This window comes from Phymastichus coffea, unplaced genomic scaffold (genome assembly GCF_024137745.1).
Source record: "Phymastichus coffea isolate CEN01 unplaced genomic scaffold, Cenicafe_Pcof_1.1 PCOF00083, whole genome shotgun sequence".
Taxonomy (NCBI): Eukaryota; Metazoa; Arthropoda; class Insecta; order Hymenoptera; family Eulophidae; genus Phymastichus; species Phymastichus coffea.
The window spans coordinates 239,436-257,146 of record NW_026706894.1 but is presented as its reverse complement, the minus strand read 5'-3'; the positions used below and the strand labels follow the sequence as shown (position 1 = coordinate 257,146).

General features: G+C 43.1%; 2 protein-coding genes across 3 annotated transcripts; one reads left to right on the top strand and one right to left on the bottom strand.

Annotated features, from left to right (window-relative positions):
- The first annotated feature begins 153 nt into the window (after positions 1-153).
- LOC131668781 (uncharacterized) lies at positions 154-13,453 on the top strand. 2 transcript variants are annotated; one of them, XM_058943214.1, is made up of 5 exons: positions 154-500; positions 887-4,795; positions 6,970-7,134; positions 10,335-10,623; positions 11,090-13,453. In XM_058943214.1, exons 2-5 carry the CDS (start codon positions 2,069-2,071, stop codon positions 11,308-11,310), a joined length of 3,402 nt encoding a protein of 1,133 aa, XP_058799197.1. In that variant the 5' UTR covers positions 154-500; positions 887-2,068; the 3' UTR covers positions 11,311-13,453. The 2 variants fall into 2 exon arrangements, with proteins under 2 accessions (XP_058799197.1, XP_058799196.1); XM_058943213.1 differs by having other exon boundaries at positions 154-4,795.
- Positions 13,454-13,601: 148 nt separating this feature from the next.
- On the bottom strand, positions 13,602-15,236 carry LOC131668785 (mediator of RNA polymerase II transcription subunit 22-like). The gene is made up of 2 exons (XM_058943219.1): positions 14,344-15,236; positions 13,602-14,119 (listed from the first exon to the last, which is right to left on the bottom strand). Exons 1-2 carry the CDS (start codon positions 14,444-14,446, stop codon positions 13,800-13,802), a joined length of 423 nt encoding a protein of 140 aa, XP_058799202.1. The 5' UTR covers positions 14,447-15,236; the 3' UTR covers positions 13,602-13,799.
- Between the last annotated feature and the right edge of the window lie 2,475 nt (positions 15,237-17,711).

The following is a 17,711-nucleotide window of genomic DNA, read 5'->3' as shown; positions in this document are numbered from 1 at the left end:
AAAAAAATTTCTCTTAAAATTACCGAGTTATTATTCGCAAACGTTCGGTAATGACTTATCAAGCTAATTTTGTAGTACACTTGCAAGGCATTGGAGGTCGTTTAAACAAACAGCAGTGATGCGTCAGCCGTGCGCCAACTCGATCCATTATTTCCAATAGGCACTTCGCGCGTTCTTAAGCCGCGGTGCACTCGTGTCGCTCGTTTGCTTACAAAAAAAGCGCGCCTACCGCTTATCGCCTGCACGCGGATACACCTGCGCAGTGTGCTGCAATTTTGAAAGGCGAGCTGGCTTCTCGGGGAGAGATGTGCACAGAGGCATACGCGCGCGGAGTGTCTCTCTCTCTCTCTCTCTCTCTCTCTCTCTCTCTTTCTCTCTCCGTTGAGAAGGCGCGCTGTTGTTTCATCGCAGCTCCTTGGCGCGAGCGATTCACACGAGAGCGGGCTCCGGAGGCGCGAACAACAAAGCGAGCGACGCGCGGCTTAGTGTCGTTAGACGAGGTAAGCACTCGAAAAAGCACTCGTAATTAGATAATCGCCGCGCCGTTGCACAAGGCGAGCGCCCGCGTTCGAAAGTGACGCAAGGAAGCGGAAGGATGCGCGATATGTAAATCTCGATTGTGCAAATTCGCCATAATTGCTCTTGGCGATCTCGTGTGTCTTTCTTTCTCTTGTCGCGTGCGGAGTTTTCGAATTGATCGTAATGAGCGCGCGAAAGTCGCCACTTCGCCTATTACGAATCTCTCGCATTTACGTGGAAAATTAACAGCGCGCGCGGGCAATATTATAAGGTGTTCCCCGGTAATGTGTATCTCGGACTTACGTAACGCTTCACAACAATAATAAAATCGCGTAATAACGTCGTCGCTATGTTGTCGATATTACAGGCAATAAATAACAGGAGTGGCCCGGATGTCCATCCACGTCTATGCTTGAGTAACGCTCGTTTTTTATGCATTCGCGGGGTGAGATTAATAGCTGCGCTTGTTTCTTCGTTCCGAAACGAGAAAAATCCGGAATGACGGTAGCAGCAGCAGCAGCAGCAGCACCTCGTTATATACGTTTCTGATAACGCGCTGCCTATAAAAAGTAAAGACTGACAGTCAGAAGTTATTACGCAAGCCTCGGCTGCGAACGAGTCGCCTTTAAGAGCGAGCAGCAGCAACAGCAGCAGCAACAGCAGCAGCAGTGTCCCTATATACGAATCGAAAGATATACTGCGCGTAGAGCGCGCGCGTGCACAGTGTGTACTCGGCACACGGCGAAAGCGGTAGAATTTTCTCTCTGCACCGCGCGAATCCCATACGGGGAGAGATATAATAGGCACGCTCTTGCACGCAGGTGATATTCGAAAGGATAGCAGTCGTCGTCGCGCGCGCGCGCGCGCGCAGAATAAACTCCCACACTCGCGTAGAGCAGCAGCAGCGGAGCTCTCGAGACGACTACTTGTCACATACACACAGCTGCAGTCGGCAGCGAGAGAGATCATGGACCAACGACTGCAGCCGCTGCTTCCACGGTGACAAGTGCAGTTCGATTGCGTGTGTTGCGTTCCGTGAGCAAAGTGCCGCCGTCAATTGTGTCGTACTCGCGCGGACCGTCCCTCTGCAATAAGATTCAATAATAAAGCGAGTGAGTTATCGCGAGAATGATAACGGTGGCGTCTGCTCTGGGGCGACACTGATTACGTTCGAGGTGGCGGCGGCGACGGCGGTGGGCAGAGACCGATCGTCAAAGGCCACATGAATTTGAAATAGAAAGTCACCGAGAGCGTGCATTGCGATTATTGTTCGTCAGGGTGAGCCTGACTCGGCTGCTGTGTGCGAAAAAGAGTGGTTCGACAAGTGCGCGAGAGAGAGAGAACGACTTTTGGCTCGAAGCGGTTCTCCCTTCTCTCTCTCTCTCTCTCTCTCTCTCTCTCTCGCTCGCTCGCTCGCTCGCTCGCACTGCCTGCTACTCCAGGGCTCGTTTGCTGACGAGAGGGGCAGAGAAAGGAGAGAAAGGGAGAGGCTCGCACGCACACACGGAGCGCGAAAGAGCGGCAGATACACACGCTCGCTGGAAGGAAGATGGCTACCAGCGGCTCTGGCGGCGGCAACAACAACGCCGACAGTGGCAGTGGCCTGGTAACGGCATACCCGGCTGAAGTGTTGACCAGTCCGACGTCTTATTACGGCAACTTGGCTTTTCGCGCGGGCCTTAACAGCAGCAGCAGTCTCGACAACGGCGCCATCAGCAGCCTGGTGATCGTGCCGCAGTGGAAGCGCGAACTTATCCAGCGCAGGCGCCAGAACAAACAGCAGCAGCAGCAGCAGCAGCAGAATTGTGCTCCAGTTAGGTCGACGACCACCTCCTTCTCCACCACCACCACCACTACCGACAATACTGGCTCAGCGGCGTGTGGTGGGGCCTGTTTGACCGCTGCTGCTGACACGGCACCACCGCCACTCATAACGTCGTCGACCGCGGCCAGCGACGCAGCCATGCGCCTCGAAGCCGCTGTGAGCGGCGACCAAGCCAGGATGAAAGCCAACAACCCGCTGTCACCAGGCACCACCAAGCAGGACGACTGCGAGAGTGATAGCTCGGAGGAATTGCAGTATGGGCCGGGAATTGTGCACAAACTCAGGAGCAGGTACCTCAATATGACCCTCAGGGAGATGAACAAGAACAGAGCTTCGGTGCAGTGCTTCAGAAGGGCTGCTAGCTTGGAGGATCTGCTGGATCACAAGGATGAGAGTCCTGACAAGAACAGAAGGTACGCCAAGAAGAACATGACTGGAGCTGCTGCCAAGGTGGAGAGATACAGGAATGCCGCCAGAGGTAACGAGTCCATGAAGAGAGCGAGGAGTGTGGAAACTCTGATGAGGTATAATTCTGCCATCGAGGATACAACAATTCATAATCATCACAACAGCACCAATAGATTTGTGGCCAATGCTTTTAAGCAGGAGAATGATCATATTATACTGGTGGACAGAACAACTGTAAAAATAGAGAATCGTCTGCTGGACAAGGAAAGACTGAAGCCACCCATCAACAAGCCCAAGAGAATAAAGCCTGTGTTGGCTGAGACGGAGAGGCCACCACCAGATCTAGTCAAAACCACTTTGCGCATTTTTGAAAGTTCGTCTGTAAAGAAGCTCAAGCCGAAGGGTGAAGTTGCCGTGAAAGTTGCTACCTTTAAGACTATCAATGAGACATTCAAGGCTCAAAACCAAAAGAAAATCATTCCAAAGCCACCTCTCCAGCCAAAACCATTTGCCAATGGCAATTCCAGACTCATTGCTTCTCCAAGGAAAATAATAGTACAGCGCAAACCCACAGCAGAATTAATCGAGCAGCAGAATAGCCAGGAGGCCTATCACAACGACAATGTAATTACAGATCCCATTGTACAGTCTGTGTCCTTGGTGGTCAGCAAGTTCCAGCAAATTGAGAAGTCATGCTCTCCTGCCTCGTCGCCAGAGCCAACTTTCAATAAAATTAAGTTTTCACCAGCACCAAGTCCAGAGCCAGTGACTGTCAAAGCTAAAGTGTCTTCTCTAGATATAAAATCGCCAACGATAACACCAATTCCATCACCAAGAACCAGCACCTCCCCCAAGGCCCAGTCACCCTTGTCCCCCAAATTGGAATTTGGCAAGCCACCCTCGGGTTACTTGCACAAAGCTTCCATTAATAATTCCACACCCATAACTAGTAAATGTGAACAGTCTAAAACGAATTCAGTGTCTTCTGAGATGCCTAAGCTTGACTTTGACAAGGAGAAGGACAAGGACGAGCCGGCGGAGGAACAAGTGAAGGAAGCAACGTTAGAGATAAGTAATCAAAATTTAGACATAAGCGAGGTGTCCAAAACGAACGACACTTCCTCCTCGTCGGAAGCTTCGACCCTACTGGTGGAAAGCTTCGAAGAGATGTCCGAGGTCGTCGACAGCCCTAGAGCAGTGTCCAAATCCGCTCTGGACAATATAGGCAAAGCAGGCACGACAGTACAGTACAGTTTCAGCGAGAGTCCGGCCGTAAAAAAGTATCTGCCGCGCTCGACATCGAGTCCCACTGTACGAGAGACCGAGGACGACGATTCCATGGAGTACGACGAGCCCGAGCACGACGAGAGCAAGTCGAACCTAGAGAACAATCAAAGTGTGCCTGGCGTCACCGCCGCCGCCGCCACCGCCGCTGTCTCGGAAGTTGTAGCTGCCTTGCCAGACTCGGCTTTAAAAGCACAAGACAGAGCGCTGGTCGACAGCTACGATGAGATCATTTACAGAGAGGACCAAGCGTCAATCGAGAGCAAGCCAACAGCAGCTGCAGCAGCGCCCATCGGCGCTATCTCCAGTCTAAGCCTTATCAAATCAACGACCACGACGAGTTACTCGCAAGGCAACGAGTCGAAGACGATTCGAAGTCAGAAGTCAGAATCAGTATCGCCGCCGCAGAAGCAGATAGGTATAATCAGACCGCTGGTCTCCACGAAAACTCAGCTACCGCAGCAGAATCTCAGCAATCGCGAGATCGAGAAGAATCTGATCAATCGAGTGAAGAGCATCGAGCAGCAGCAGCAGCAACAGCAGCCGACGAAAGTGGTGGTGAGCTTGAAAAGTGCCGAGGAGATACAAGCGGCGCCCGTGAAGAAGAGCCACTCGTCGTCGGCTGGAGGCCTCTGGGAGGCCAAACCATGGAACCAGCAGAACAATACGATGGTCTTCAACTTTAGCAATCGCAAGGATGTGCCGGACTACATCGAAAATGACGGCTTGATCATCACTAGGAAACGCGACAAGCCAAGGGTAAGTCGAGGCTGTTTTTCTCTTTACATTACTATCTGGCTTGCGTTACGTTTGTTAATAAGAGTTTCAGAGCAGCAAACGTAATAAACATAAATAAATAAAGAGCAACAATATCGCGGTCATGACGCGAGCGGGCGAGGGAAAGGGAAATTGTCCTAAATTAATTTGATGAGAGAAAGAGAGAGAAGATTCACGCCAATCGGAACGGTTCTCCACGAGGCAACCATAGCGACACGGTTTACAATTTTGTTGACACTATACGGAAAGTGGCACGTTACGCGGAACCAGTCGCGCTGCTGCATCATACTCGCGCCCGCTACTTTCAATAATACTTCTCTCTCGCATCAGTTTGTCAGCTCTCTCTCTCTCTCTCTCTCTCTCTCTCTCTCTCTCTCTCTCTCTCTCTCTCTCTCTCTCTCTCTCTCTCTCTCTCTCTCTCTCTCGACGCCTCAAAGCAACAACGGATTGTTTTTTATTTTTGAATTGTGTGAGAAAATCGATCCATAGCGCGTCCAAGCGTAATAAAGAAATAAAAAAACGAAAAAAGATGCATTTAAAGCCAATCGGAGTGAAATCGTATCCTCGGCGCCTACGCACGAGAAGCGATAAACCATCGACGTACGTGTATTCATGTATATAAACTGAGTCACGCGCGCTTCACAGTACAGATAGGATATCGACGATGGATATTTTTTTTTTCTCGTGAGCACGCGCTCTAGGTTGCAATAATTCCGAGAGAGAGAGAGAGAGAGAGAGAGAGAGAGAGAGAGAGAGAGAGAAAAGCGCAGAAAATGTTCTGTTTTTTTCTATATCTTAACAATTTGAGGGCGCGTAAAACGAATAAAAAAATTGAAGCCCCCTCCCCTCCCTGCGGAAGCAACACCGGATCGTTAAAGCAACAAGCGCGCAGAAATAGAGAGCATTTTAATGAATAACGCTCCGTTCGATTTTATTATTCAAATTTTCCACGGACGTATAATGAGGTAATTGTCGGCCGCTCGACATTAGCTCGTTGTTTATGTACTAATAAATCCAACGATTTCGCAATTACGCAATGAGTTGCAATGGGCACGCTCGCTCGCCAATCGCGGGTGAAAAAGGGATAAAACAATCATTAATTGGTCGACGCCGCTTTGGGAATGGTATTAAAATTAATAGTTTTTGCTTTGTACCTTAGAAAGCTGGCGGTGCCGATGTTGCACATTCCAAAATCACTTGGAAATAAAGATAGGTTTTTATTGGTTTTCGGCGAGAGGCACAAACATCACAATTAGCAATGCTTAATTTTCGAACGCCGTTCGTTGCGAAATCACGATTCATTTCCGTAGGCTAATTCCGAGATGGTTGCATTGGCAGCAGTCGCGCGCGTGAGAAAAACAAAAGGAAAAAAAACTTGAAACGACGCGATATTCGTCAGTCGTTAAACTGCCCGGTAAGATGACGCGTAGGCTTCGAACATGCCTCGATAGATGCCATTTGCACATCGGACATTCGAGCGAAAGAATGGATCCGCGCACAAAACGTCAGATCGACCTCTAAAAGGGCTTCGAGCGGAAGAAGATAAGAAATAAGGCGCGCGGCAAATGGACAGGAAGCCGGAGTATACGTATATAGGAGGAGCGGAAGATGCATATGTATACAACTCGTCGGTAGAGAGAGAGAGAGAGAGAGAGAGAGAGAGAGAGAGAGAGAGCGAGAGAGAGAGAGAGAGAGAGAGAGAGAGAGAGAGAGAGGAGATCGAGAAGCCGTGAGAACGTTGACTTGCTCTCTCGCGGCAAGTTCATTGCCGCTGTATACTTTGTGGCTGCGTATTGTGTTTCCCTTGTCTATGTACGTACGTGTATACTTGTAAGATCACCTGCTGAAACTGCTGCTGCTCAATTCAATTTGCCACGAGCAGCGGCCCATAGTAAGTAGAGCAGGACGCCTACGATACTTTTTCTTTTTTCGGACGACGGCGTCTTTGCGAAATCGATTGGAATGCACAAAGTTTTTCGTTACTGCCGCAGTCGATGACTAGAAGAACGATAATAAAACGCAAACTTTCTCGTTTTTAATGAAAAACCTTTCGACGCCGGCGATAAATTGTTGAATTGATCGCTCCGACCATTGAATTGCGAAATGAAAATTTGATGTGGCCGGCGAAAAAAATTAATCGGTGCGCTTCATTGCAGGAGTTGTCGGGCAATGGATCGAACATCGACAACGTGCAGCTGACCGATGATTCGGATTCGGAACTGTCGGTTGGGCCACCGTCGCCATGCGACGTTGCTTTTTACAACGACAACGTGCTTATCAACGGGCGCAGTAACCTCTCGAGGACACCGCGAAATCACAAGGTAAGTTGCGAATGCCGATCAACTCTTGGTTGGCCAAAGCTAAACTTTCACGCGTCTCGCTCGATCATCCAGCGAGGAGAGAGAAGGCCTTTCCATCGTTTGCTTGTGCCCGTATATTTGCAAGTAAAAGTATACAGGTTGAATGTCTCCGAGAGGAGGGGCAGCTGAGGTCATTCAAAAATTTTGCGGAGAAAATTGACACGCGATCGAACCGATCTATCTATACATTATAGCAGGCTCCATCATACAAACTGTAATTAGCATGATGAAGCTAAGTGAAACCTCGTTTCCCGTAGACTGCCAATTACCCACTGAATGGCGTGTCATTGCAGGCTCTCTCGCTGCTCTAATGACAGATTTTTATTTTAATTGAACGTGACAAAGTGTTTACAGCGACGACGACCAGACAAAAGAACAAACTCATCGAACGACGTCGTCGCTCGTCTCAAGTTCGCGTGGGATCGTTGCTGTTGTCGTCAATTCGTTATGCTCTCTTTATTTATTTACTCTTTCCTCTCTTAAGACTTTCCTCATGGACAATTTCACGCCACTCTCCATACCGATAATCTTAACTGATGTACAGAAATATGAAATCATTGTCGTGCTTGTTCATCCCTTTTTTTATCTCTCTTATGCGCTGCTCACGTTAATCTTTCTGACACAAAAAAATACACACACGCGCGCGTGTGTGTGTGTGTGTGTGTGTGTGTGTGTGTGTGTGTGTGTGTGTGTGTGTGTGTGTGTGTGTACACACACTCTTCACCTTCAAAATAAATTGATATCGGGCATGTGCCATCGTAATATATTATCTATTATTATAACCTGAGGTCGCTTTTTATTTTTCACGAGTGCAATTGTTATTAAACACGTGTTTTTGTAAGCGACGGACATTAATTGGAGGCAACAAAAGCAACGCTGTATTTCATTCAGTAGCCAAATTCGAATCGACACGTTCGTTTTGTGCAGTCGCACTTCCCTCTCCCTATGAGTGAGTAACGCGTGAGTAATCCAATAAATAGCAATCTATAAGGATGTCAGTCGGTCATGATAAAGCCCCTTGCGACATGCTCCTCTCTGTCCCGTACCCTTATCGCTTTTTCCATTCGCAAGGCCGTGTCTCGGCGATTAGAACGACAAGAACGCAGATTAATAGCTGGGTGCCTATTGTTTTTATTTTCGATGGTATCGGGAAGTGTGACGCTATACGCACTCGATTGGTGATCGCAAGGATGAAATTTCAACCAAGGGTTGCCTCGCGTCGGTCGAAAAGAGGATTTAAAAAAAAACGCGAACGACGAGAAAGACCTTGAAAGTTTCCGCGCGTAATTGGCTTCCCTTCGATGTGTAGTGGTAGTTTTCTCTTTATCCGTTTCGATGACGAGCTGTTTCCTACGACGATGACGGAGCTTTAATCGCGTTCTGGCGCGGACTCTATTTGCGCTCTAGATTCCGGAACGAGATTACGCGTGCACGACTGTTACGCGAATTAAACTTATTTCTATTGTTGTCTTCGTAATTGTCTTCTTTCGCGGAAATACGTGCTTACCCCGCGGACAGGAAAGCCAAACGATCGTCGTCGGCGGTTCATTATCACGAGGAAAAAAGCAATCGATTATCATTTGATAGATCGAGCTCTCTTTGCTTATCTAATCTAGTATCATCGAATCCAGCAGTGGCCGCTACTAATCGTTTGGAAGGCTAGCGTCGCCTGCGACTTTCTAAAATAACTGATTCTCGGGACGAAATATTGACATCGAAGGATCGTCGCGTAAAGTCGATCGTAAAATCTTGTCCGCGCCGTCCACCGGGAGCAACGTAAAACTCTTGCTTGCTGTTGCGCGAGGAGCATCGATTTCTCTCTCTCTCTCTCTCTCTCTCTCTCGCCGCTCGAATTTTCCCTGAGCGCGGAAACAGGGTCACAGGCCAAAAGCGCATCGCGGCGCACAATTCTCACGCCGTTTCTTCGTATATACATCTTGGTTGTTTCCCATTTTTCTTTTCTTCTTGTTGTTCTTTTCTTTCCACTCGCCTCTGCATATACACGTGTACGCGCGCTGCTCGAAATAATAGACGGTACTGTTAGCGGCTTACACTTAATTGTTGCGCGCCTTTTTTTCTTTCTTTCTGTTGGCTCACTCGCGCGACGATTACGCTGCTACGCGGGTTGACGCGTTTATGCGAGCATTCGCTACGGGCGATCTTTTACGCTCCGGTTTCGTAGCCCGAACGAGCTTTCGCGCTATTTCGTCAGTCGCTTGGATTCTAATGGCAAAATCTCGCGGTGCACGCTCGCGACACGTCCGATGAGAAGGGCTTTAGAGTGGCTTCGCGTCTCGCGAGTTTCCAACAAGTTCGCTGCGCGCGGCTTTCATTTTCATCAAGAGACCGAAACAAGCTAACCAGACTGCCACTCATTCGGATCAATTTCACAGCAACGACACATGCGTTCAGCTTAATTAAAGCGGCTAATGCCGCGGGCACCGTCCTATTTCAAACTGCAAGCTCTCCCAGTTGGATTTCAAGCGAATTTCACTCGACGAAAGCCCGATAGCGGTCGTCTCGCTCGATTTGCTGAATTCTTCCTTGATCCGCGTACCACGAGAGGAGGAAGTCACGGTGGACGGCTCTCTCCCTCTAAGCAGCAGTAGACGCGCAGCAGCTCTGAAAAAACTCAGCGAGTGTGACGGTTACTGTTATTCGAACACTCGCTCACCGCACGAGGAGCAGCTTTACTTCTAAAGCTTGCCTTCGCTCGCCTCGCTATACAATAGTTACTTGACTATTCAACGCGATGCGTACTCAGGTATACATATGTTTCAATGTGTTCTCCACTTTCACTGCGACCTTCGCTCACATATACAAGCACGCGCGTGCATATTAAAAACGAAATTGGATTGACTCGCCCCCTCCCCCTCTCCCCCCTATCTCTCGATACAACATCCGCTCTGAAATCGTAGAGAGAGATGGATACATACATTTTTTTATCGAACAATGGAAAGAGAAAGAGCTTTTGTTTTGTTAATTTTCAAAGACTCCGAGTGTAGTTATAATCGTGTGTATGTAGGATATTCTGTAGGCCTTTGTATTAATGAACTCTCCAAGAATTTCAATTTGTAAAATTCAATACCGCTGCTTTGTAAATGAAGCTTGCGATGGAATGCACGCTGGTAATAATGATTTTCTTTTACGATTGCTTTCAGCATCGTATCCAGTTCGACGACACGGCAACACGGACATTCGAGTACCCGAGCGAGGCATCGATGCTGTTACACGAAGCAGTCGTGTCGTCAACAGCCGTCAAGCGAATTTCACTCGACGAAAATCCGGCAGCAGCAGCAGCAGCAGTAGCAGCAGCAGCTGCAGCAGCAGCAGAAGCAGAAGTTGTCAACGTCGATGGTAACGAAGCTTCCGCTTCCGGCGAGGTTGCTGGAGCAGCAGCAGCGGCAACTGCAGCTCGAGGCAGCAGCGGTACTCTGCCCTCTCTACTCGGTGAGCGACACTCTGGAATTCTTTTTCCTCTACCGCCGCTCTTTCTGATGAGTTACGAAGCGGCCCTTTTGTTTCGAAAGTATAGTCGCGCGAGAAAATCACGCTGCTAATGGCACACCGTTTCTATCTAGGAAAATCGTCGTCGTCGTCGTCGTCGTTTCTCTTTTTTTTTCCTCCTTGTAATGCTCCTTTTTTATGTAACGCTTGTTGTGCAGACATTCATATTTAAATTTCGTTATTAAGTGGAGCGACTATGACAAATCGAATTTTCTTTTTTCGCTGTTACGTTGTTACGGGGATAATATGTGCGATCGTATACACATCAAAACACTTGAATACGAGATTGAATAATTATAAATGGCAATTACTTTCGTCTCTAATGGGCTTTGAAATACACGATGAGACGCTAAGAATTCATGTTTGAATTTAACTAATGCACGAACTTGCTAATTAATTAAATGTTTAGGTGGAAGTGCTCTGGCCAGTTATACTCCTAGCAAAGTCGACTTGGCAAGTGATGGTTTCGAACTTGGCGTAACGCGAGCAACAATGACCACGTTAGCATCGCCGCAAACTATTACATCACCACAACAGGATCAAACACCAATCGATGAAGTAGATTATCTGAAGCCTTCGCAGGATCCTCAGACATGGGGCCAAGAGACGGCGGCCGATATACTGTATTGAGTTGTCGCCGCCCAAAAAACCCGTAGCATTCCATTAAAAAGGGACAACCGAGCATTTACTTATTCGTACTAATTTCTCGTAAAAACTGCCAAAATGCGAAGACTTTCTACGAAGATGTGTCGAATTTTCTTCCGTATCTTCCCTATTCATTTTTCGCACAATTTCATATAGCTTACGAGAATATCACAGAAGAGATGAAAGCAATGCTATAAAGGTGATAAAATGATTTTTTGAAACCTTTTTGAGATTAATTTAAAATATAAGATTGCTTTGCGCGCACTTTAGGAGAAACCCGCGAGGAATTTTACGATTAACATTTTTTAAATGAGATAAAATATAAAACATCCATGTAAAGTTAAAATTCGCCAGGCATATACTATATACGCATATACACATTCATTCGGCTAATAACGGAATGAAAAAAGGAATATTCAACATTTATACATTTTCTGCCGATTCTACAAGCGTGAATTTACTTAGACGTACTCATCGTGTATAGGTATTTATGTATAATAAGCAGCTGTTTCTAAAATTAAAATTGTAGATTTGTACATTTGACCAATTCCCGATGCTGGTAAGCATTTTTCACTCGTGTTATGTGATGTTGATCGTCAGGATAAACAAAAAAAAACGCAAAAAAAAAAATATAAAAGCTTATCGTTTGTATTTTTTTAGTTCTTTGTGAGCGCGCTCTTCTTGCTGTCTAAAATCCGTACATAATACGCGGGATTAACAAGTAATCTTAAAAGTGTTACCGTCCACTTTCGTATTTTTTTGAGTGAAGAACACAAGACGGTTCGTATAATAGGTGATTTTGTCGTCTGCAACTTATTTCTAAAATTTTTGCTGTATCAGCTTGCTATGGCAATAATTTTAAAAGCAATCTGTTGGTAAAAAACTGTAATTTCGTGAAAATGAGCTTTCAAAGTGCTCTACTTGTTAAGTGTAACGAGTAACTTAAATCGTATTTCAAAGTTGTACATAACAAACATAACTAAATTATTCATATTCAAAAGACCTTCAAAGATCGAAAATTAAGTAATAGTGCATATAATTTTTCAAAGATGATTCATTTCTTTGTTTGAGATAGATTTGAAGGGTATCTTTCTCTTGCCTTTTTGTTGTAATGTTCAGTTGTATTTTCTTTGTTTAATTAAAGAGACACATGCCATTTAATGTTCTGCGAAAACGCAAATGCGCCATTAAATTAACGAGTGAAGTGCTTAATGATAACTTGTTGCGAGGTCATGGACTGATTGTAATTGTAGTTACAGTATTCAAAATTTTCCCAATCATAATCCAATTTTTTTTATCATCTTCGTACGAATCGTATGATTATGAATTGTCATATCAATCATTGTTGGGTTTGTTCACTAAGTTACAAAGCATTTAATCGTGATTTCATATCGCTAAATCATTGTGATATCACGACGATTCTTCTTTATTTAATGTTTAGTAGTGATAGTTTGTGTCATGGCATTAGTGTCTCGTGTTGTGATAAACTTGTTAATTTTGTTCTTTGTGGTTAAAAGCATGCGAGAGGATTTTAAATCGTACTAAGAAAGCTGGAAAATATATTAAAGCAGATTTAAAATACTGCCCAATGCTTGCCACGCAACTTATTCATAGAGATTCACTCCAAAATATAAATTATGAAGATTGATTTTACGAAAAAAATGAATTGAAATTCAATCTCGATTGCCAAAAAACACGTTTTAAACTTTATTAAAATGAATACATTTTATCAAAGATGACTGGAACATGTGTGTTCTGATTATATCCATTTTGTAAATCTGAACACTCAGAGTGCAGAATCAAACAATACAATTTGTATAAAGATTTTAAAGAACTATTATAATACAGTTCTTATGGTGTATAAAATTGATAATCAATTAATGGTTTCTCTATGAAAGGGTAAAAATCTAGGCAAATTCAACAATACTGATTTATTACTTCCTAAAAGAAGACTTAAGAATTTCCTTGTAAATTGTCAAATCATTATCATTTAACAATATCATTCATCATCGTTGTGGTTGTAGTCGTACTCGTTATTGTCATTATCATACCATTTATTTAAATATAAAACAAATTAGTATTACTCTACTATGTACTATTATAATTATTGTAAGTTGTAATCATGCCAATATTTAAAAAAAATAAATAATAAATCAATAAATATCAGTGTTTGATAAATTTTTCAAAATATGTGAAATCATTGCAACACGCAGTTTGAAGAGATAGTTTAAAAATTTATTTAGAAGTATCAATATTAATTAAAAATAAGTATATTGCAATCAAAATATATAAAAATTTGAAAAATAAATTGTGAAAGTACAATAAAAAATAATTACAATTAAAAAAAGTATCCATGAAAATATTGTTTGGACATGTTTAAAATTCAGTAAAAAATTCGTAAAGATCACTGTACAATGCTATAATTCATTTTTATATACACTCTTATATACACAAGTGGATAAAGCCTAATTCAGTCATTTGTATATGGAAGTGTAATATTCTTCTTCCAACTCGTAGAGATCAGCAGCCATGTCATCTCGCAGTGAAGCCAATTTCTGATCGCATTCTGCTTGCTTTGCCCTGAAGATTTTACTATTCTGTGTAATAGCTTCGTTCACTGATGGAAAATCATTCAAAATCAGGTACTGCTTGATATCCGACACAAGTTTCATTAGAGATTCTCCTGCTCTGACCATGTTTGCTGCACGAACGTGCATTTCGTATGTATCCATTTCACATTGTGTCATTCGATTCAACTGTGTATCACCCTCTCCTTTAGCTAGTTTCAAAATCTCTATAAAAATAAATATGTACAAGTCAATATTTACGTTAATGCAAAGACTACGTTTACAAAACGTCAGTAAATGTAACAATGAATTTCCATGCTAGAAAGATATTTTGAGAAAATAATTAATTGTGCAATATATTAAGATGCAATTGAAAAACATTGACTACTAACAAAATAAAACAACAATCGAAAAAGACAAAATCAACAAGCTTGTAGGTTAGGATCCTCACCTTCAAAATTCTCAAGCATTGATTTTACATCGTCCTTTAGTCTAGTAGTGTAAGATTTGAGAAGAGCTTCTTTGCTTTGAGGCAGAGCACGTTGTTGAGCCATATTCTATAAATTAGAATCAATCAAAAGTAACCTATTGTTGTTACTTTTTTTTTAAGTAGAACAAGTCTGCGCGTTTCGCTGCGTATCACTGTCAACGCATGTGTTTTTATTTGGCATACCGGAGTCTCAGCTAAGAGACCCATCGCCATCTAGTAAACTAAAACTGAAACTAAAGCTGAGCATCACTATTCTATTCGCTACGCGTAGCCTATAGCTATAAGGCTACAATCTACACCCTACATAGGCCCCCTACTGCTTCTACATGGCTTCAGCACAATTTTGAAGTGCACGGATAGATTATTCTCTTTGTGTATGTTCTGCTTCGAAATTTCACAGATAAGTATATATGCGTGTGTACGCATGCAGGAAATTTTTCAACGAAATAAGACGCAAAGCACTTATGATTACGTAAATACAACCTTGTTAACTGTGTTTAACATTTATATTTATCAAGTTTCTGAATGTACTTTTAGCTGCGAAGGTAAAAGTAAATAGCTATATGAGTTTGTTAAGGAAACGAAGCACAAAGCTGAGAATAAAGCGTTAACGGAGCGAGGCAACGGCAAATGTACATACACTAGCTAGTGCAATTATTTATTAATTCATTCAAAATTATTAGAGCGAAGGACTACCGAAGCATGCAGTCAAGAGTTTGAACTATGATCTTGGCCCTATTAACCAGGTTTATCCAAAATGACACCAGTAATTGTAAATTGGCAGAAAACTATAATTACGCATATAACTATATGCCATTTATAACACATACGGGACAAAAATACCTATATGTTTCTCCTTTCGTTATTTCTAATTGTTTATACAAAATCTTGTATACAAAATCTTGTATGTAAATGTAATACGGATGAATGTAAAAATATATGATTTTCATTGTTTATGTAATTTAATATTGTTTTTTTCTAATAAAATTGAATTATAGTCAATGGAATCTACTTATTTGTTATTATATGCATAATAGTAATTAATTACATTTATATTTATTTTCGGTTCAGTTAAAAAAAATCAAGTATAATATTTCTTATAAATGAACTGATTTCACTCCTCACAGTGCGAGAGGTGATCGGTTGAGCACCTAATCTGCACTGCCACGGATGACGCGCTCGCGCGCTAAATGTTTATTGTGAAAAATAGAGTTTGCCGTTGAGTTTTCAAATTTTTTCTTCAGATATTATAGAGGAAGGTTGATCGTTGAGATATAGGTCATTTGCCATTCAAAATTAGTTGTTTTTCACGCTGATATTTTTTAAAAATATTCAAAAAATATTTTTTTCGAGGCTGGAAAGAAATTTCGATTAAGCAAATACTGAGTAGGTTAGCCGTCGGCAAATTGGGTTTTAGTATTCAGTAAAGTCTAACAAACGCGATCATGAAAAGAAATTCCATCCGAATTGATCTTCGACAAATGCGCCAATTCGGCCGTCGGCGTAAAGTGATCATTCCTTGATTAGGTTCATAAGCGCAAGTTACCCAGCGATCCGGTTTCGCGCTGGTGTATAAACGCTCGTATTTCTTCCGCGTGCTTCTGTCCTTTTTAGGGGGTGAGTCATTCGTAGATGAGTGGCAGTCGCCGTAATTGATCTGCGACCGTTGGTGTGATATATGGGCGACCGTGCGAGCTAGCTTCCTCCTCGCGAGAAATCCTCCTCTTCGTTCGGCCGACAATGGTGCAAAATATAAGTCGGACGTAATTTTCAAACTGTCCTTGACCGTCATCACGATTAAGTTTAAACTCTAATTATTTCACGTTTCTTTGCGTGTGTTACTATTATTTTTGATGTTTCAGTTATTTTCCAAATAAGATACATTTTACATTGTCAAAAATTTCACAAAAATTTATAGAATATTTTTCTGCTGAACTAATTGCACTACTCCAAGGAGAGTTGGTGTAATATCAACGGTAAAATACTCACTGCTCAAGAATTACTGCTATTGATTGAAAATGTTTATAAATATTGATACTAACAAAACGGAGTCTGACGAAAAAACGCTAGATTGTTTTTAAAATAATTTTTTATAAATAATTAGAAATGACGAATGAAATAAAAACATGGTCATCTTTACCGTATGCTACATGAATAAGTGTAGTTAGCTTGATGCTATATCTCACCCCGTTTTGGTATGCGCTATAATGGATTATATATAGAATGTGATATATTCTAATTTTGGTTTCGTGTAAATGAATCTCAAATAGTAGGACCTTTTTTTCCTGCAGAAGAAAAATAGCCGAATTCAAAGCCATTGCGTAGATTTATATATATAAGCATGAAATAATTTTTTTCGTGTAGTACACATTATTGTAGCTATTTTGAGAAATTTTAATAAATTTAAACAAAACAAGCTGAACTGGAGTAAACGATTAAATCCTTTTATCCATACGCCACTCGGGCCAAAGAGCTTTCTACATAAGGAGACAATGGGCACATATGGAGGTGAAAGTCATCGTTTGTTTTGCACCCCGGGGTGCAAAACAAACAATGACTATGTTACCATTATTGGTAGAGCAATTCGGTAGCATGTGTGTTTGTCCTGTCGCGTTTCCGAACCGCCGCAGTAAAAAATCAAATAGAAAAATGGCACGCTCTTATCGTCCTATCGCGGACGACTGAAAACAACGGTAAAAGCAATTGTCTCTGTCCAGCTTAAAAAAGCCAAATGTACGTGGATTTTGGTCCGAGCGCCATGACTAAGGATGGAGATCAATGCTATTCCACTGCTCAAACAATAGCCTAATAATTAGCCAGAGGCTGTCCATCGTGAAGCGAATCACTTTACCAAGCCACTTGTGTTGACGAGTTTATTCATGTATTCGCAAATCCCAACGTAAATTCAGTCAAATAAATAACCATTTCCCCTAGATATTAATAAACGTTTGATTTTACTTGTTTCCTTTAAGATTTTTGCGTCGATCAATTGTTCGGAAAGTAACGTGTATGCGCTCGCTATGTTGAGCAGAAAACGCGATTAAGTGTCTTCTAAAAGGAGAAAAGAAGAATACGAAAACGTGCAGTTATCGAGGGAAAGCATCGTTCAGGGATTGCCAGGTCCGTTCGTTTATCGAGGTTCGGTCGCGCACCAACGCACAGGTGGTAAGCCACACGACGTTACAGCGAAATAGCGAAACGTTCGAGCGAAATATTACAGCGATTCGCCAGCTGAATCAATAAGTGTTTTCCAGGCGCGATATTGATCGCGGCGGCAAAGCACCAGCGGAGCTTGCGCGCGCGCAAAGCTCGCCACAGTTGCGCGCGAC